This window comes from Gracilinanus agilis, chromosome X (genome assembly GCF_016433145.1).
Source record: "Gracilinanus agilis isolate LMUSP501 chromosome X, AgileGrace, whole genome shotgun sequence".
In the NCBI taxonomy this organism is placed as follows: Eukaryota; Metazoa; Chordata; class Mammalia; order Didelphimorphia; family Didelphidae; genus Gracilinanus; species Gracilinanus agilis.
In genome coordinates this window covers 66,113,550-66,134,016 of record NC_058136.1, presented here as the reverse complement: position 1 = coordinate 66,134,016, position 20,467 = coordinate 66,113,550, and the positions used below count along the sequence as shown (strand labels likewise).

At 42.3% G+C, this 20,467-nt stretch overlaps 1 protein-coding gene across 1 annotated transcript; it reads right to left on the bottom strand.

The window, feature by feature from the left end:
- Positions 1-6,383: 6,383 nt before the first annotated feature.
- Positions 6,384-18,807, bottom strand: PSMD10 (proteasome 26S subunit, non-ATPase 10). Its single transcript, XM_044682601.1, has 4 exons — positions 18,627-18,807; positions 10,920-11,018; positions 6,685-6,831; positions 6,384-6,554 (listed from the first exon to the last, which is right to left on the bottom strand). The coding sequence occupies exons 1-4, from the start codon at positions 18,738-18,740 to the stop codon at positions 6,384-6,386; spliced, it is 531 nt and encodes a 176-aa protein (XP_044538536.1). The 5' UTR covers positions 18,741-18,807.
- Between the last annotated feature and the right edge of the window lie 1,660 nt (positions 18,808-20,467).

Here is a 20,467-nt window from a genome sequence, read left to right as displayed (position 1 = left end):
GGGGGGGGGGGGGTTAAGTGACCTGCCCAAGGTCCCTCAGCTAGGAAGTATCTGAGGACAGATCTGAACCCAGGACCTCCCACTTCTAGGCCTGGCTCTCTATCCACTGAGCCACATGGCTGCAGGCATACTACAAAGAGTAGAACAAACATACTGCAGAAGAAATTGAAAGCCTATATAGGTGAGGCATAGATAAGGATGCCTAGCTAAGCTATTCTAAATGAATTCAAATTTATGGGCCACATGAATTCTATTTCAAAGCAGTGGAAAAAAACCTGAAGATTAACGAACCACTTATGAATTCGGTTTGAGACTAGGACTCCCTATTTTTCCCTACAGGCTGCAAGTGCAATGGCCTGATCCCGATGATGGTGGGCACGCAAGCTTTTACTTCTCTTTTTCCAACCTGGCTTGGTTTGTTCCTCCTTAATCAGCCCGGGGTCCTCCACAACCTCAGGCTCACCATACTGGTGCTAGACCCAATACAGACATCCAGTTGGCTTTAGAGCAATGGCTACTCAGAAATCTCAAGTTTGAGCAGCCCCAATCCTTAGCCTCACCAACAACAGGGACTACATGTATTGTTACTAATCCATGGAGAGTGGGAGAGGTGTTAGAAGCCTGGAGATGCCAGACAGGATGGCCTAGTGGATAGGACAACAGTCTTAGAGTCAGGAAGAGCTAGGTTTGAACCCCACCCCAGATACTAGCAATGACCAAGGGCAAGTCACTTTACATCTTTGGGCCATATCTCTATAAAGTATATATAAAGTAGAAAGACTGGATCTCTGGAGTCCTTTGCAGCCCTAAGTCTGTGATCTTATGTGTGACCTGGGATAGCTCAGTTCTCCTCCCTGGGCCCGTTTCCTCTTCTGTAAAATGTTGAGTTGGACTGGATGGCCCTTGGGGTTCCCCACTTCCAGCTCTACATCTGCGATCCTATGACCTTTGAAGAGAGGAAGAAAATAGACAGGGCAAATGGAGACTGGTGGGCTTGACATTTATTCATCCCTAGCAAAATTAAAAACATGTTGCTTAGTCTGAGTGCTGAGAAAGAGACACTGCTGTGGCTGCTGCATTCTGAGACTTTGGAGGCCATGAAAGATGGGACAGGAAGGACAGCATGAGTGAGATTTTGACCCTGGGCAGTCACTAACGCCCATTGCCTAGCCCTTACCGCTCTTCTGCTTTAGAAGCACCATGTAGTATGGATTCTAAGATGGAAGGTAAGGGGTTAAAAAAACGAAGAAAGAAAACCTGAGATTCCCAGTTGGGGAGCGGCAAGGAGGGGAGTGGAGCTGTGGCTGCTGGAGTCATAATCATAATCAGAATAATAGCTGCATTTTTATAGCTCTCCTGGATTTGCAAAGTTGGCAGTTTTGACAGGATCAGAGGCTTGGGTACGGGCGTAGACTGGGGGAGTTGCTGAGGCTGGGTGAACAGAGAGGTGGATGTGGAGGGCCGAATATGAAAGCAGCAGGAACAGCTGCCAAGGCTGGGAACTGTCTTGTCTTGTCTTGGTTTGAAGTTGGGGAGGGGTGGGAGGATTGTTCATGGCTATCACTGTCCCCGGATCGGGGGCACTGAACATCACTCACTGCCTCGATTGTTATTACTCGCCCTCAAGAGGTCCTGATTCTGTCGGGAGTGTACCCCTCGAGGCCCCCGGGGCCTCAGCCCCTCTCATCACTGTATTCAAAGTGCTGGCTTTGGCATTCCCCAGAAGGACTGAGCTGAGTGACAGGAGCTACCCTGGGGAGCTGGGTTTCTCTATGGCTCTTATGGGTAGCATTTAACATTGGTTAAATGTGGAATTTGAAAGCACTGGCAGGAAGAGGTGAAAATAAGCTTTTTGGAGATGCTGACATGGCATACAGTTGGGGAATGTCTGGGAAAGCCATCACATTATGGGACATGAGGAACACCATGGTTTTGGGCACAATAAGGGATGCTTTACTGTCAGCCCTGGCTGATGCGCTGGGGTAAGTTTTGTTGTTTAACCCCTTACCTTCTCTGTCTTGGAATCAACACTGTGCATTGGTTCCAAGGCAGAAGAGCTGTAAGAGCGAGGCAATAATGGGAATTAAGTGACTTGCCCAGGGTCACACTGCTAAAAAGTATCTGTGAGCAGATGTGACCCCAGGCCTGTTCCCTTTCCACTGTGCTAACTAGCTGTCCCTGTGCTGGGTTAGTTTTGCTCAGCATTTTTCTCTTCACTCTTTTTTATTCTGTTCTAAGGAAGGACTCCTGGACAGGAGAGGAAGGAGGACGGCTGGATTTGGAAATGAGAAGGAAGTCAAAACAAAAGTTACCAATACACACTTAAAAAGAAAAGAAAAGCGAAATAGACAAGTCAAGTGATGGAAGACAGGATCTGTTTCCCAATGTGTTTTCCAAGTAGGAGCCCTGAACGCCTTTCTTTGGTTTGTTGCCTAGTGTTAAAATGCAGAAAAGAAATCATGTCCAATTGAGCTTGCTTTCTTCTCTGATTGGAATACTACTGGCTGAGATCAAAGGATCCAAGATTTAGAGATGGAGGTCCTCAAGTCCAACTCCCTCATTGTACAGAGGAGGGAACTGAGAGCCAAGGAGGAGAAGGGACTGGCCCAAGGCAACATAGGTAGATAATAGTAGAGGCAAGATTTGAATCTAGGTTTTCCATCTTCAAATCCAACACCCCTTTCATTGTTCCACACTGCCTCCTCTGTCAGACTTCAGGTAAGAGTCTCCTTATGCCCTTCTGGACACACAGAAGAAATGAGGGCAGTGCAGGGAGGTGGGCTCTAAACAGGATGCATGACCACGCCCAGGGCACAAGTAGTGATGGGACAGAGGTCTCTAGGGGTCTTGAGCAGGCCTGCACCACAGCTTTATCAATGACACAAAGAGAAAGCTAGTAGGTTATGCATTTCTTTGGGATAACAGCAAGTTGGGAGAGAGAGCTCTGTGCCAGAAGATAAAATCAGGATTCCAAGTGCCTGTGAGAGGCTGAAACAATGGTGAGGTGCAAATAGGATGAAACTGAAAAGCAATAAGCATCAAATTCTGTACTTTGGTTCAAAAGTCAACTGCAGAAATATCGGCTGGGGATGGAGATGTCAATGGTAGCTGATGTGAAGCTAGGTTAGTGGGTTTTCAAAGACTTGGAGTACCACTCCACACAAGTGCACACATACTGGGATGTGGCTCCTGCCGCCCCCACAAGGGAATTTGATCTTGGGCTGGGAGGAGAGTTAATTCACATTTCTAGAGTTCTTGGGAGTCTGCCAACTGCATTCTGCACAACAACTGTGTCACGTAGAGAACCCAAGTTTTATTTTCCCTTTCTTTCCTCCATGAGGGACAGGGCTGGTACTGTCGTGTGGCTAATAAGTAGTAGGAGTAGGCCTTAGGCCAGGACTTGGAGAAGCCATGGACACCTTCCCACCACCAGCCTAGGCTGCCTCTCCAAGTTCAATCTTAGTAAGAGGAACAACTAGAACGATGGTGTCCTAAACAAGAGATGGCCTAATACTGCTGGATCAGCTGGCTGGCTCATCCTAGGTGTGCTGTGTAAGGGTGAACTAGAACATGCTCACAGAGTGACTAGGAAGATGGACAACACAAGCTCCAGGGAGCAGGGACTATCTCATTCCTTATATTTATAGCCCTGGCATCGAGCACAAGGATGGTGCTTAAAATCTGCTTAGAAAATGACTGATGGTGCAGGGAACCTGAGACTACCTCAGAAAACAAGAGTTAAAGCAAGGAAAGAAGGGTTATTCAACTCCTGCTGTGTGTCCAGTGCTGTGCTAAATGCTTTACAAATATCTCATTTGATCCTCACAACAAACTCGAGTGCAAAGTGCTATCATGACCCCCATGTAACAGATCAGGAAACCGAGGCAGACTGAAGCGAAGTGGCCTACCCAGGGTCCCACAGCTTGTAAGCAACTTAGAAGGGATATGAATACTAATAACAATGGTAAACATTTATATAGCACTTTCGGTGTGCCAGGTACTGTGCTAAATGCTTTAGAAACATCTCATTTGATCCCTATAACAACCCCAAGTGGAAAGTGCTATTATGACCCCCCATTTAACAGATGAGAAAACCAAGGACAACTAAGATGAAATGATTTGGCTGGTCACACAACTAAGGGTCTGAGGCCTGATTTGAACTCAAGAGGAATCTTCCTGACTCCGGGCTTCCATTGCAGTGTCATCTAGACGTCTCTAAAGCCACTCTGTATGTTTATCGATGGATGAGTGTTTGTAAAATGCCTATTTTATGTGTGCTGGGCACAGGACATCCCGCTACAAAGAAGTCACATCTCCTCCCAGAGAGCTTACATTCTAAAGGAGGAAACACTAAGTGTATGAAGGATAACAAGAAAGTGATTAGATAGAAAGTGATTCAACACAAGTAGCTGGGGTTGAAGGCCTGGAATGAGCATTTGGGGGAGACGAGGAAGGCAGTATTCAGAAGGTGCTGTCTGAGTGAAGAGAGGAAGTCCATGAGGCAGAGATGAAGAGGGAGTATGTAACCGATCTGGGGGATGGCTAGTGCAAAAGCATGGAGATGAGAGACAGAATGAGGAACAGAGAAAGGGCTGGTCTGGTGGATCCCAAAGTCAGGGAGTGGGGTGGGGTGGGGGATGTGAAGGGCTTTGAAATCCAACAAGGGAGTTTGTGCTTTATCCTAGAGGCAAAAGAAAATTATTACAGCTGAGTAGAGGAATGGCTTGGATGGTAGCCATTATGGAGGGTGGACTGTCTAGAGGTGAGAAGGCAGTGGGGGGGCTTTGCTCAGGTGGGAGTTGTTTGAACGAAGAGAAGGGGCAGGATGTGAGAGATACTGTGGGGGTAACACCAGCAAGATTTGGCAATCCAGTTGTTAGAGTGAGAGATTGGCACCTGGATCCATGAGGTGAGAGAGTGAATGCTCATGTGAAGGCAATGCAAGGTTATGAGCCTGGGAGATTCAACCGGTGGTGACAACCGAGAGAAACAGGGAAGTTTGGAAGAGGGGAAGCCTCGCTCGGAGGGAGGGGGAGGAGATAGGTTTTGGACATGCTTAGTTTGAGATGGATTAGAGAGAAGCCCCTTCCAACTCCAAGAGCCTGTGGCTATATGGGGTTCCAGAGAAAAGAATGAGGAAACCAATACAAGGAAGGACTTTCTCATAATCTGAGCCATCTAGCGTGGAGAATGCTTTTACCTTATCAGGCAGACAACTGCACATTAGAGGAGGTTTTGAAACAGATAGGAGATGCGATACGGGAGGGAGGCTAGACTAGATGATTTCTAGGGCCCTTCCTATACTAAATATTGCCATCATTTTACAGATGAAGAGATGAAGGCACTGGAGGTTATGTCATTTGCCTACAGTCCCTGTAGTCATTTAGTGAAAGAGCTCAGACTGAAATCTAAGTATTCTAGCTCTGAAGGCTCTCTAAGACTGATGCATTTCATCTGAACAAGCTACCTAAAGGCAAAAAAGAAGATAGGAACAGGGATTTTAATGCATAACATTTAAAGCACAACAAAATGAGATGTACTCTGAGGACTCTCTTGGGAGTTCCTGGTTTGAAAAATGGTGATGAATAATTCCTAACAAAAGTTGATGGAATTCCTTGGCTTTCCAGGTCCAACACCAGGCAGACTCAGAACTCGATAGGAGTTGAAACTAACATGATCTTGAGCTTAAGCGTGTTTGGGTGTGGGGAAGGCAGTAGGTCATTCTTTGTATTTTGGCCCATGCAGACCACAGTGAGGGCACTGGGTTCCATTCTGGGTAAACTGTAGAAAGGAGTGGTGTATCCAGAAGAGTGAAACCAGATGGAGACACGATCAGTGGATCCTAGCTCTAGACCTGACAGGGCTCTCAGAAGTCATTTCATCTAACCCTCTCACTTTAGAGAAGAAACTGTCCCGGGGTTAATGTCAGAGGTGCTTTCTGAACTCGAGACAGTGTTCTATCAACTGTACCATACTGCCTCCTTGAGGTCAGGACACTAGAGGACACCAATGAAGGAGCTGAGAATGCCTGGCCAGGAGAACAGATGATTTCAAGAGGAAAAGTCAGTTGCCTTTAACTATTTAAAAGGTGGTCACATGGAAAAGAGATTAAGGCTTGCACTTGGCTATGGTACAAGGAACAAGGGGTGGGAGTTACAAAAGGCAAATTTCGGTGCAATCAAAGGAAAACCATCCTAACACTTAGAGCTATTGCTCTAAAGGTGAAAGAAACTGGCTGAAAAGATGGTGGTTTCTTCCTCCCTGAACACCTTCAGGAAAAGGCCAAGTGACTTGTGGGACACAGCATAGAGGGAAGGGTTGGAACACATGGTCTTGGTGTCCCTTTCCAATTCTGTGAAATAAAAAGGTTCACAACTTCAGACTTACAAAGGAGTGTTCCCCTGTACATCTTGGATGTTTGTGGATGCGTTGTACTGCAGAAGGACTTGGATCATCTTCATATTTCCCTTGGCTGAGGCCCGGTGCAGTGGAGTGGACTCTAGATGGTCGGTAGCATCTGGATTAGCACCTCCCCCTAATAACACGGCAGCAATCTGAAGAAATGGGGAAAAAAAGAAGCCAAGTGGCTGGGACACTTTGGGATAATGGAATCTAGTGTTTAGCACCAGAAGAAATGATTTTGGCCCCATTCATCTAGTGGCCCAAGAGCGGAAGCCTGCGCACCTCATGCTTATTTTTGGATGCCGCATAATGCAGGGGAGTGCAACCATTGTGATTGATTGAATTCACTTGAGCTCCTTTTGATAGAAGAGACTTCACAATCTCATCACGACCAGCAGAGGCAGCAATGTGAAGGGGGGACCAACCCGCCTGCAGGAGAGAAGAGAAAAAGGGAAATGGGAGAGAAAAGCCCACGTACATTAAGCAATGCTAACAGCTAGTTGGGAGAGCTCCCCCATCTGGCCAAATTCAACCACACTTCTTGACTGTGGCCATTGCAGGCTTTGTCAGTTTGCAGTCTCCACCTCTCACTCAGGGAACTAATGATCAATACTGCTTGTTTCTGGAAAGGCCTTGGCAATCGATTTTTCTGTAGCTCCCAGCATCAACCCCAGGAGTTTCTAGACATTCCTCCCTGACCACCAGTTGGTCCCCAGTATGGGTGGTCTCTCTCCTTAGGATATAAACTCTGTAAATGCAGGGATGGGCTCTCTTGGGCAAGAGAGACAAAGCAAGAGAGTTTTTGTCTTCCTTTCCCAGGCTTGTTAACAAATGCTTTTGATTCAGCAGTCAATTTTCAACAGATCTTACTATTTTTATGCTTTCCAACATCCCTCAAGTAGAATTCCAGGCGAAATATCATTACAACCCAGAAAAGCTCTCATTTATCATGGCCTACTCTACCACTATCATTAATCAACTCTAGGAAAACAAGACACGAGGTGAAACCACATCATGGATTATGGGGAGAAGTTAGTTTCACGGCAGCAACATAAATGGATGCTTAGCAGAATGGCCTTATGGGGGACTGCCACAACTTTTACATACAGTTTAGTTACAATGTGCTAATGATGTTACTGAGAAACAACACTGTAGTACCACAAAGCAAAATTTTAGACACATACATACTCAATTAATAGCTAGTATTTATAAAAAAAATACTTTAAAGGGTGTAAAGAGTTTTGTAGTATTATCTCACCACCTCGGATGGTAGGTGTAATCACCATCTTACAGTTGGGGGAACTAAGGTAGACCAGAGGTTAAATGATTTGCCTAGGGTCGGACAGCTAGGTAAGTGGCTCAGGTCAGATCTGAAGACATGTCTACATACAGACATCTCCAAACTCTTCTGTGACACAAATATCCAAGACTTTCAAGGGAGTACTCCTTTGAAGTACTGAGCAACAGGCACAAATTCTGTGTTTTGTGGGTATTAGAGGCAGTATGCCTGATGGAAAGGGATCTAATTGGATCGAATGCTTCAGCAATTTTGTTTGAATCTGAATTCTTCTACTTTCACTTGGTGCGACTGTGCACAATTCACATGACCTGTGTGAACCTCAGTTTCCTCTTCTGAAAAAGGGTCATGATTATAGGCTAGTTATTATTTAAATTATATTCCAGGTTCAGTGGTTCAATAATGAAATGACCCGTCCAAGGTTATACAAGTCATAAGCAGCAGAACCAAGAGAAAAAATTGGAATTCTCCATCATTCCAGCAGGGCTATATCTATCCCCAACGCTAGGGTAGTTATAGCAAAATCTCTTTGGGATGAAAACCTAGCCAAGTCGAACACTGAGGTACTGAGGGACAAGAATTCTAGTATAACAAAAAAATCTTGCTTGACCTGGATGACCTATCTATTTTTGCATCTGGAACTTCATTTGTAAATCATTTTTGTGTTCATTTTCCTAAACGCTTCCATCCAGTGTATCTCACATTTCCGTATTCTGACTATAATTTTCTCTTTCCTACATAGAGATTGGAGGACCAGATTGATTTCTGAATCCTGACTTAATTTATAGCACAAATTAATAGGGAAAATGACAATTGAACTTTTTTTGTTTGTTTAAAGTGAGATGCAGATTGTGTCTTGAAAATGACTGCAAACTCTACTCTCCCCCAACCCCATTTCCAAATTTCTCTACCAAGAAAAAATAATGTCACAGAGGCTTCCTGTTGGGAGTAGAGGAAGAGCTGGCCTGTAGAACCCAGAGGCTGTAATGGGAAGGGTGAGGAGACTGAAATTCATGCCGTATCTCAGTTCAGTCAATAAATGGAGCGTATGGGTTTTTAAAAAATTGTTTCTAAGTGGAGGAATAGATGAGTTGGTTTAGGATTTTTTTTGTTTTGTTTTTGGGTGGTAGGTGGGAATCGTGGCTTTCATAAATGTTTACTTTTTGTGTAGGATGGCTTAAAAAAAAGAATCCTCCACAGTAATAGGCCTCAGAGTTAAAACAAATCCAGTGACCCTAACAATTAATTATACTGTTTGTGAATTTGTATAAATAATAACAAAGATCCTCTTAAAACATTTATAGTCTTACAGTAAAAGGTTAAACTGATATTTATACAGTAACAAGAGGAAATATGAAATGTTTTTGGGAAAAAACAACAACAACAAAACCCCTTACCTTCTCCAAAGATGTAGCTTGTGACTTGTGAAACTCTTACCCATATCCTTCCATAAAACTTTCATCAGACTTCACAATGTGTTTCCTCTAGATTTACTGACATTACATAGATCCCAAAATAGTACATGGGTTGTTTGTTATCCCATACTTTTTTTTCTTTTTAAGAAATCCTTCCCTTCCATCTTAGAATCAATACTATGTACTGGTTCTAAGGCAGAAGAGTGGTAAGAGCTGGGCAATGGGGGTTAAGTGACTTGTCCAGGGTCATATAGCTAGGAAGTATCTGAGGCCACATTTTAACCCAGGACTTCCCATCTCTAGGCTTGGCCATCAATTGACTGAGCCACCTAGCTGCCCCTAGTTATCCCTTACTCTTAGCACATGACCAGCCCACTTCTTTCCTCTGCTCATACATTTCTCTGCAAATGTCCTAAGTGTATTCACTTCTGAACCCAATTCATTGAAATCCTGCTTGTTCCCTTCTCTTAATTTTTTTCCAGCATGCCTTTGATATAGGCCTGAATTATTTTCATAAAGATTTTGTAGAGATGGGAAAGCATGTAAGTAATGTCTCAAATCATTTTTTAGGTAGCAATGAAGTCTCCCCTTTCTGAGTTAGAATCTGGCTTCAGACATGGATTTAAGAGTTGCACAGAATCAAAGAAATGCACAAGGCAAGTCGCTTAACCCTATTTTCCTCAGTTTCCTTACCTGTAAAGATCGGTTGGAGATGGAAATGGCAAACTACCCCAGTAATGTTTGCCAAGAAAACCCAGATGGGGAGTCACGAAGAGTCAGGCACAACTGAACAGCAATAATCTAACATTTATTGAGAATTAACCCTTCAGTATTGTGTCGTCTATAGTTCATGTCTCTATTTCCTTGGTTTAGTTCAGCTGTTGTTTCTTTCATTCTTTTTGTTAATGGAATTTTTTTTCTTTTACTTTCTCATGCAGCTCACTGGGGACTGAGATGCTAAAAGTTCAAACGTGATGGCTCCACTCTCATTGGTAGAGTAAGGAGAGTTTATTGAAATAATCTCAACAGATCCTTTTAAAACTTTTTGCCCATTATAAAAATCTGTCCAGTTTCATCCTTAAATGCTTACTTGGGTCTCTCACTAAGCTTCCTGTAAACATTTTCCTCTACTGCTTCTTGATGGGCTATCACTCTTAATCTCAGATCATTTTCCACCCTAAGATTTTATGAGTGACATATTTTAAAGTAGTGTTGCCCTTCCCTAATGCTAGCTAAGGTGGTTTCTAAGTTCTTGTGAATGCTTATTTAATATGTTAGAATTCCTTAGGAAATCTAATAGTGTCAATATCTGTTCTTTCAGCCAATTTTAGGGGTCAATGGTTTATTTAAGAGAGGTCAGCTCAGAAGTGTTTTAATTGCACTTCTTATTTTTCTTTCTTTCTTTTAATTCCATATTGATTTTAACCTTTGTCTAAGAAGTCAATGGCTGGATTGTAAATGGAAAGCTAATTTAGAAATAACTCCCAGACCACTCCCTTTGCCCCAAAGCTGTCATTTCCTCAACATATCATTCATTTCATTTTTCTGTGTTGTCATTTGGTTTAACTTCTTAACTGGGGAAAATGAGGCACACACAAATTAAGTGGTTCACGAGAGATCATGGAATGGGAAAATTAGCCATCAGGAGTCTGCTCAGCCTCATGATTAAATCATCAGACCTGCTATATAACATTCTAGTTTTGTTATTCTAATTTTGTTGATGGTCTATATATTTAAGCCTAAGTAAACCCTCATCTGGAGCCCAAAGATGGAAAGGAAATCGATTCCCTTGGACTAATACTTACATCATCTTTATCATTCACTGGCACTCCCAAATTGAGCAGGAAGTTAACGATTTCACTGTATCCGGCTGAGCATGCCCAATGTAATGGGGTCCGATTATCCTGCATGAGAAAGAGAATTCATGGTACAAACTAAGTCTTTACTTTTAAGAATTACATTCCAGAGCAGCTAGGTAGATTTGAGAGTCAGGCCCAGAGATGGGAGGTATTGGGTTCAACTCTGACCTCAGACACCTCCTAGCTGTATGACTGAGCAAGTCACTTAATCGCCACCGCCTAGTCCTTATTGCTCTTCTACTGTGGAACTTAGTATTGATTCCAAGACAGAAGGTAAAAAAAATTATGTTCCTTCTATATTGTACAACAAACATATACTGAGATACATTTTTTTTTCTATTTGCATCTCCTTTAGCTGCAATGTCTGGCACATAGTAGGCACTTAATAAATCTTTGACTAATAAGAAAAAGAACAAAAAAAGAATTATATGTGAAACATGAACATCTATTGCATAATTTTTTAAAGTTTATATAAAATTGGATGCAGTGATAACAAAATTGGCCAGGCTCTTTCTCCTTTGAAGCTTTCTGGTTTTACTGATGGTTTTTTCTTTGTCCTTTTTGTATATCTCTATTATTTCCCACTAACTCAACTCCCTCAATAGAAGCCCTCTCTTCTTGAAATATTTAAAGGTCATCTTCGCTTATTTCATTACATCTTCCAATTAATGTAGAATAATTTTCAACAACCATTTGAAAAAATGTCGAGTCCCAAGTCCTCTCCCTTACTCTCACCCTTCCCCACTCCTTGAGAAGGCAAAGCACTTTAATTTCAATTATCCATGTGAAGGTATGCCAAACAGATTTCCATAGCAGCCATATTGCAAAAGAAAACAAATGAAATGAACCAAGAAAAACAAAGAAAGCAAAAAGAAAAGTCTGCTTTAATCTTCATTCAGAGTTCATCAGTTATCTCTGGAGGTGGACTGAAATTTTTAACACTGGTCCTTTGTAATCATCACAGATCCATGTCTTGATGAGAGCAGCTAAGTTGAACACTTTAACAATAGTGCTATCAGTGATCACCCTAACGCAAATATTAATAATATGGAATAGGTCTTGATCAATGATACATGTAAAACCCAGTGGAATTGCTCTTTGGCTGTGGGAGGGGGGAGGGAGGAGGGAAAGAATATGAATCATGTAACCATGGGAAAATATTCTAAATTAATTAATTAAATACATTTAAAAAGAAAAAAAGGAATAGTGCTGTTAGGGGGTAGCTGTGTGGCTCAGTGGATTGAGAGCCAGGCCTAGAGACGGGAAGTCCTAGGTTCAAATCTGGCCTCAGACACTTCCTAGCTGGGTGACCCTAGACAAGACTCTTGACCCCCATTGCCTAGTCCTTACCACTCTTCTCCCTTGGAACCAATACACAGTATTGATTCTAAGATGGAAGGTATGGGCAAAAAAAAGGAATAGTGCTGTTATAGAGCATATATAATAGTGCATATATAATGTTCTTCTGTTTCTGCTCATTTGATTTTGTATCAGTTTATATAAGTCTTCCCAGGTTTTTCTGAAAGCATCCCGATTATCATTTCTTATAGCACAATGGTATTTCATCACAATACAAGCCCTCTCTTCTAATGTCAAATAAGACGGGTCCAACCCAACACACTGGCTAAGTCCCTCCTACTCTGTACCCCTAATCCACCACTTCTCTTGTCAAAAGTTATCTCTGAGCCCTTGGAGGCAAACAGGAGACCAAAGGGAAGAAAGGAACAACAGCTAATCTAAAGATTAGCCAACTTTAATGCTTATAATCAAGAAATAAAGTATGTAGAGAAGATGCCTTGAATCACCTTCTTTTGAGTAAGCTCTTCAAAATGGGCACAGGAAAAAGCAGGTTTCTTAAGTGATCAGGGAGAGAAGATTCCAAAGAATAAAAGGAAAGAAAGATGTATAATGGAAGTTGTTTTCAGGATGACTGCCTAACCTGGCAACCTCAAAACAGCAGGAAATGTGCCAAATTTATATAATTCAAATTAGAAGGAAAAAAAGTTGGGAAATAGCTTCACATAATGTGGGGATGGCCAACCCTTGTCAAGTTCCCATTCACCTTTACCACCTGCAACAACCCAACAGGCTAGATGATTTCAAACTGTCCATTTAGGGCACTGACTCAGTTCTGAGCTCCCCATACTCCTTAACAAGTAGTGCTACAAAGACAATGAATTGGCAGAGAAGAACATGCATGGGTGTGCTTCTATCCCTGAACACAACATAGTGGATATAGGCCCAGCCCTAGTCTTCTGTATATTGAGTTTCCATAAGGCAAGCATGTCCCACACCAAAAGATCATGAGAAGACCCACCCACAGAAGTGAAAAGGTTCAGGGGAAAAAAGCATCAATCATCAAAAAAAAAAGGGGGGGAGCAGGAGGGGACACAGAGAAGGCACTATTGTTGTGACTGCAGAAACAAACCCAGAGAATCCTGAATAGTATGAATTTCAGAGAAGATTTTACCCCAGAACAGCAACATTGCAAAGAAAAACAGCTTTGAAAGTCTTAAGAACTCTTGACCAAAGCAATTGATTATAAAAAACTCCTCAAGAGCATCCTGACAAAGTATGGGCAAAAAGTGCAGAAAGAGATGCACATTTTTTGGATCTGGGCACTGTATATGTTTTGCTTATCAGCATATTTGTTAAAAGGGCTCTTCTTTTTTATTTTCTTTTTAGATCTTTCCTTATCTTAGTGATAACAAAAATAGAGAGCCATCGTAAAAATACTTTTAAATGCACAGAAAAAGAACAGGGGGAGGATGGGATAAGCAGGATAATTCTGAAAAGTGTAGAATACATACACACACGTATTTAAAAGTACTTATATATTTTGTTACAAGGATTTGTTTTTAACATTTCCTTATGTCCATTAAATGGGATAAGAAAGCAGTGGCTTTAAGAAATAGGGCCACAGTACTATATATTTTTTAATGTATAGCAGAAAACAAAAGGAAGCACAGGTAAGTAGGACAGTTTTGAAAATGAAGGGTTGCATTTATTTCTATATACTTAAAAATTATGTAGATTGCTTTTGACTATACTTGTTAAAGGGATTTTTAAAAAAACCTTTCCTTATCTCCTTTCATTGGTAGGGTACAGGGATAAGCAGTCATGGCACCCCAAAATAGGGCCATTGGAACATTAAAAAATATATCTATAGATGAGAAGAGAAAGACAAGCAGAAAAATTTTGAAAGTAAATTATATATATATATGTATATATATGTGTACACACACACACACACACACACACACACACGCAGCTAGGTGATTACTCAGTAGACTGAGAGCCAGGACAAGAGATGGGAGTACTGGGTTTAGATCTGGCTTTAGACACTACCTGGCTGGGCAAGTCACTCATTGTCTAGCCCTTATTGCTCTTCAGCTGGAACCCAATACAACAGTATTGATTCTAAGACAGAAAGTAAGGGTTAAAAAAAAAAGCACACATACTTTAACAAAACTGTATAGATTAATTTTGTTCAACTACGTTTATGTTAGGATTCTTTTTTATCTTTCCTTATCTCTATTAATTTGGGGGAGGGGGAAGTTAAGTAGGGGAAGAGTGGGTAAGCAGTAGTGAGGCTAAAAAAGAGGGCCATTGTAACTTTAAAAAAAATGCACAAATGGTGATAGCTAGGTGACCTAGTGGGTACAGTGCCTTGCCTGGAGTCAGGAGGACCTGGGATCTTTAACATTTCCTAGCTATGTGGTCCTGGGTAAGTCACTTAACCCCTGGTAGGCACCAGCCTTTGCCCTTCTGTCTTAAGTGTTTTTCTAAGAAAGTAAGGGTTAAAAAAAACTACAAATGAGAACGGAAAGAAATGCAGATAAGCAAGGGAGTTTTGAAAGTATAGATTGTATACTTTATTTTTAAAACCTTTACCTTCCATCTTAGAATCAAAGCACTGTGTATTGGTTCTAAGGCAGAAGAGTGGTAAGGGCTAGGCAATGGGGGTCAAGAGTCTTGTCTAGGGTCACCCAGCTAGAAGTGTCTTGAACCCAAGACCTCCCATCTCTGGGCCTGGCTCTCAATCCACTGCTGCCCCTTAGATTATATACTTAAAACACACACACACACACACACACACACACACACACACACACACACACACACACACACATATACTGTAAATGAATCGACTGTGTAGATTTATTTTGCTTGATGATACAAAGATTCCTTTGTACCTTTCCTTATTTCTATTAATGGGGGTGATGGGGATGGCCTAAGTACTGGAGAGGGTAAGCAACAGTAGTGGCAAAAAGAGGGTCATTGTAACTTTTTTTTAACATACAGAAGAAAAACAGAAGGAAGCAGAGATGAGCCGGACAGTTTGTAAAGTGTAGAATTTATTATATGCTTTAAAAAAATCAGTTTTATATATCCATAAATGTTATAGATATATAAAAGTTGTCATATAGATGCTATATATGAAAGTTAGTTATATATGTGTGTTATATGTTATATATAAGTTAAAGTTATATATAAAAGTTAGTTATATATGTTATATATAAACATTAAAGTAATGTTATACATAAAAGTTAAAGTAACATGTTATACATAAGTTAGCTATATTGTTATATATGTTAAAGTTCTATATACAAGTTAGTTATATATTAATGTTAAAGTAATGTTATGCATAAAAGTTAGCTATATATGTTACATAGAAAAGTTATATATGTTATATATAAAAGTGAAAGTAACATGTTATACACAAAAGTTAGTTATATATTAAAATTGCATATAAAAGTTATATATGTTATATATGAAAGTTAAAGTAATATGTTATACATAAACTTTAGTTATATATGTTATATATGTTAAAGTTAAAGTTCTATATAAAAGTTAGTTATGCTATATATAAACGTTAAAGTAATGTTATGCATAAAAGTTAGCGATATATGTTATATAGAAGAGTTAGTTATATATGTTATATATAAACATTAAAGTAATATGTTATACATAAAAGTTAGCTATACATGTTATATGTTAGCTATATATAAAAGTTAGTTATATATGTCATGTATATAAGTTAAAATTACATATAAAAGTTAGTTATGTGTTTATATATGTTAAAATTATATCTAAAAGTTAGCTATATATGTTATATAAAAGTTAAAGATATATATAAATGTTAGTTATATGTTATATATATAAAAGTCAGTGTTATATATATATGTTAAAATCACATATAAGTTATATATGCTATACATAAAAGTTAGTTATATGTTATAGATATAATAGTCATATATTATATTTAAAAGTTAGTTATATGTTATATATAAAAAAGTTATACATAAAAGTTAAAGCAATGTTATACATAAAAGTTAGCTATATATAAAAGTTAAAGTTCTATATATTATATATAAGTTAGTTTTATATATATATATACACAGACATACACAAATACATTATATACATACATACACATATACAGATATACATACACACATACACACGCACGCATATAAATGAATAAAATCCAGTAGATAAACTCATTTTTCTTGACTATGTTTATTTGTTACAAGGATTTATTTTACCTTTCCTCATCTCCTTTAATGGGGAGGTGGACCTGGGGTTAAGCAAACGAGTGAATGAGAGCAGTTATTCCCCCCCCCAAAGAAGGCCATCCTTACATTTTTTTTAATGGACAGAAGAAGACAGAAGGAAGAATAGACAAGTAGGATAGTTTTTTTTTTTTTAAACTCTCACCTTCCGTCTTAGAGTCAATACTGTGTATTGGCTCCAAGGCAGAAGAGTGGTAAGGGTGGGCAATGGGGGTCAAGTGACTTGCCCAGGGTCACCCAGCTGGGAAGTGTCTGAGGCCGGATTTGAACCCAGGACCTCCTGTCTCTAGGCCTGGCTCTCAATCCACTGAGCTACCCAGCTGCCTCCGACAAGTAGGATAGTTTTAAAAGTAAGGTATAGAATTTATTACATTTCTATTTTAAAAGCAAGGGATGGGAAATGAAGATCTATGGTTTCATATGATCATGGTTTCTCTTTAAATTCTGTTGTATTTAGGAAAATGGTCCTTTTTTGTTTTTTTAAGTCTAGAATTTAAAAAAAAAAAAGATTCTTATTCTTTTTAAGAAGAGAAAGGAGTCCCACCCCTCTCCCCGCACAGGTCTCTGTTTAGGTCCTGGTACCTTACAGCGCTTAGAAATGGGGGTCTCTTTGTCATATCCACATTCTCTGCTGAGCTGATGCTATGCCACTAAGAGGCAGCAGCCCTACCACCACATAACTCATTTGGTACATGAGGAGGCCCACTGCAGCCAAGGAGGGAGCCATACTTAAGTGTGTCTGGTCTCCATACTGCAACACTGGCCTTGGCTGTAACCCCGGTCTAGTCAAAGAGAGAAAGGGGAATGAAGTAAAAATGCCTGCTGTTTGGGGAAGTCAAGGCTGCACACTCCCTCCACACTCACGATGATGCCTTGAAAATCATTTTGTTAATTTTGTTGCAATCCATTGGGTTTTCACTGCAATTCATTGCTGCTTATCTTATGCGTTTAAAAACATAATTCTAAGAAACGTACAAGCAGCTTTTTGAAGCTTGGAGGGGGTGCTTGGTTGGTTGGTGAAAGGAGGCCCCCCTCCCCATAACAGGAAAGAAGGAAAAGGAAAATTAAGAATCTTTGCCCTAGAGAATCACTGAAATGGAAGATTCAGGATCTCCCAAAATCTACCAAAAGGATTCAACCTCTTTCCATTTTCCAAAAGGAGAAACAGGTCCACTGAAGGGAAAAATCTTGCTTATTGGGTGCTAAATTTGAGTCTGGGGAAGGCACCATTGAGACCCACCCCTTTTCCCCTCAAAGTTAGAGAGGTAGAGAGTCTTGCTTAGGGTTCCATGTAGGGTGCTAGGCCCGTCAGGGTACCCATGAGGCCCCACCCACCCATCCCCCTTTAGCCCCTGTGCATGTATGTGTATGGAAAGAGTTTTAGGGCCCCACCTGGGTCTTTAGATGGGAGTGGGGGAGAAGGGCGTCAAGTTCGCCTGCCCCTTCCCCCCCCCAGCCTTTTTTTCCCCCTCCACGTAGGAGAGGGAAGTCTGGCTTATATAAGGCCCCACCTGGTGGGCTAGAGTGGGTAGAGGAGAGAAGGGCGTCGAGTCCCACCCACCCTTTTTTTCCTTCACGTGGGGAAGGGGAAGTCTTTCTTAGGGTCCCTGTTGGGGTGCTAAGCCCCAGGGGAAGGACATTCAGCCCCACCCACCCACCTTTTTTCTCTCCTCCATGTGTGTGTGAGGGAGTCTTTCTTAGGCCCCTACCAGGGGCGCTGGGCCTCCGAGGGTGGGAATGGCGTCGAGTCCCAACCACCTCCTATTTTTTCCTTCACGTGAGGGAGGGGACGAGTCTCTCTTAGGACCCCACTAGATTGAAGAGATGGCCCCTAAGGGCCCTCCAGTTCCATAACAGAGAAGGGCCTTCCCCAAGGCCTGGGAGCCTCTCTTCTTCCCTCTCCCTCCACCTCGGGCCTGGAGGCTCCAGTGGCTGGAAGCCCACCAAGGCCCGCTAAGGACTCTAGCGCTCGGGCCTCGGCACAACTCACGTCTTCGACTTCGCCCAGAGAGGAGCTCCAGGAGGAGGGAGTTGCGAGGGAAGGCGGCCGGCCGAGCTTCCTCGCTCAGGCCCTCACCTGATCAATCTTGGTGGCCTCGGATTTGTCGGTCAGGATCTTTTCCTTCAGCTGCTCCAATTTTCCGTTAAAGGCCAGGTTGCAGACATCCACGTTCGACACGAAGCCCTCCATCTCGCTGACTCCCGGAGTTCCAGTCCTGGCTCCTCCTCTTACTCTGGAGACCAATAGAAGAACCGCTAAGGCGGGACCCCAACCACTCAGGCCTCTCTAATCTTTCCCCCTTCCTAGAGCCCAATCACCCCCTCCCGCAGCAAACTCCCATCCCCACCCACCCATCTTATCACAATAGCCTTCTGGGAGTTGTAGTTCGATTTAGGCTCTGGGCTGGGGAGCCTTCACCTTCAACGAGCTGCCTTGGGGTGTTAGGCCACGAGTCCCAGTGTGCCTTGCGGCGCGCAGGCGCAGTACAGTCTGCAGAATGCACCAACGATGACAGCTGGAGAATGGAGTGGAGGCCTTGGAGCGGCGCCGGCGGCGATGGATGGGGCGGAGAGCGATCTCAGGCTTCTGGAGACACACTCCGAAAGCCGGGGGAAAAGCGGGGTGAGTGTTGCCCTAGGGTTGGGTGGGGCGCTGCTCGATCAGGCCTCTGCTCAGAGGGGCAGGTTTGCTGCGGGGAGAGAGGAGGGGAGACTGGCCGGGAGCCACTTAGGGACGCTATCCGAGTTAGGGGAGCACGAGTCAGTGAGCTCAGGGGCCAATCTTGGGGAATCTAGACCCTGCGGGAGAGCTGACATAGGTCCCATTGTTACGTCATACAGAGGCCGCGTCGCTATGGATTTGTGGTGGTCCCGCCCCAACTTTGTGACGTCACATTGTGGCCATTCCACTGAGTTTCTATGAATTTTGGGAAGAGGGGGGCACCAAGGCAACTGCAGTCCGAAGCTTTAGGCTTATAGGTTAAGAGGACAGCCAATCTCATCCTTTTACATATGGGGAAACTGAGGGCTAGGGAGGGGAAGGGACTCGTCCGAAGTTACACATAGGATGCTAGAACTAGAACTGGGAGGGATCTCAGAGGCCAGCTAGTCCAATCCCCTCATTTTACAGAGGGGGAAACTGAGGCCCAGGGAGGGAAAGGGACTGACCCAAGATTATTCATAGAGCTAGAAGGGACTCAAGAGCCAATCCCCTCGTTTTCTTGAGTCTTTTAGTGGGAAAGTGACTTATCCAAGGACACCTAGAACAACAAAGGTTTAGAGTTGAAGATTGTGATCGTAGTCTAACCTCCTCATTTCTCAAAGCAGGTAAAGGAGCCCCAAGGAGGTTATGAGACTTGTCAAAAGTTTCATAAATAGTGACAGTCATGATTTGAACCCAGATCTTCCATATCCACCCTTCATCCCTAGAACTACTGCTGTAGATTGTCCTCTCTGTAACCCCACCAGTGGTTGCCTGCCTCAGTCTTCCACTACATCTAATCCTGTTTCTAGCTGTACTTCATTCCCTGGACATATTCCTGGCATGCATGGCACCTCTTCTCCCTCCTCACAGCCTCCCCCCCGCAAATACATACTTTCTCCTTTCCATTCTGGAACCATTATTGTTCCTGGAATGGGTATGCTCATTTTTTCCCATAACTTTCCACTCAAAATATCCCTTCCTGGTCACCACTCATATATATGGTATCTGTTATTTAGAATGTAAGCTCCATGAGGTCTGGGCCTCCCTCCATCAGTGTAGATAGCCAACCCAATCTGTAGCTTCATAGGGCAGTAGATTTAAAGCTGGAAGGGCCCTCAGAGGTCATTTAGTCTAACCCTCATCATTTTACAGTTGAGGAAACTGAGGCCAAGGGAGAGGAAATCACTTGCTCCAAATATCAGAATCAGCATTCA

What these genes read in the sequence shown, in the direction of transcription:
- PSMD10 (XM_044682601.1), bottom strand. Translation starts at nt 18,740, where the DNA reads ATGGAGGGCTTCGTGTCGAACGTGGATGTCTGCAACCTGGCCTTTAAC. An exon ending in CAGTGAATGATAAAGATGAT is followed by an intron (nt 6,832 to 10,919) that starts GTAAGTATTAGT and finishes TCTCTCCTGCAG; the next exon opens with GCGGGTTGGTCCCCCCTTCA. An exon ending in CATCCAAAAATAAGCATGAG is followed by an intron (nt 6,555 to 6,684) that starts GTGCGCAGGCTT and finishes CCATTTCTTCAG; the next exon opens with ATTGCTGCCGTGTTATTAGG.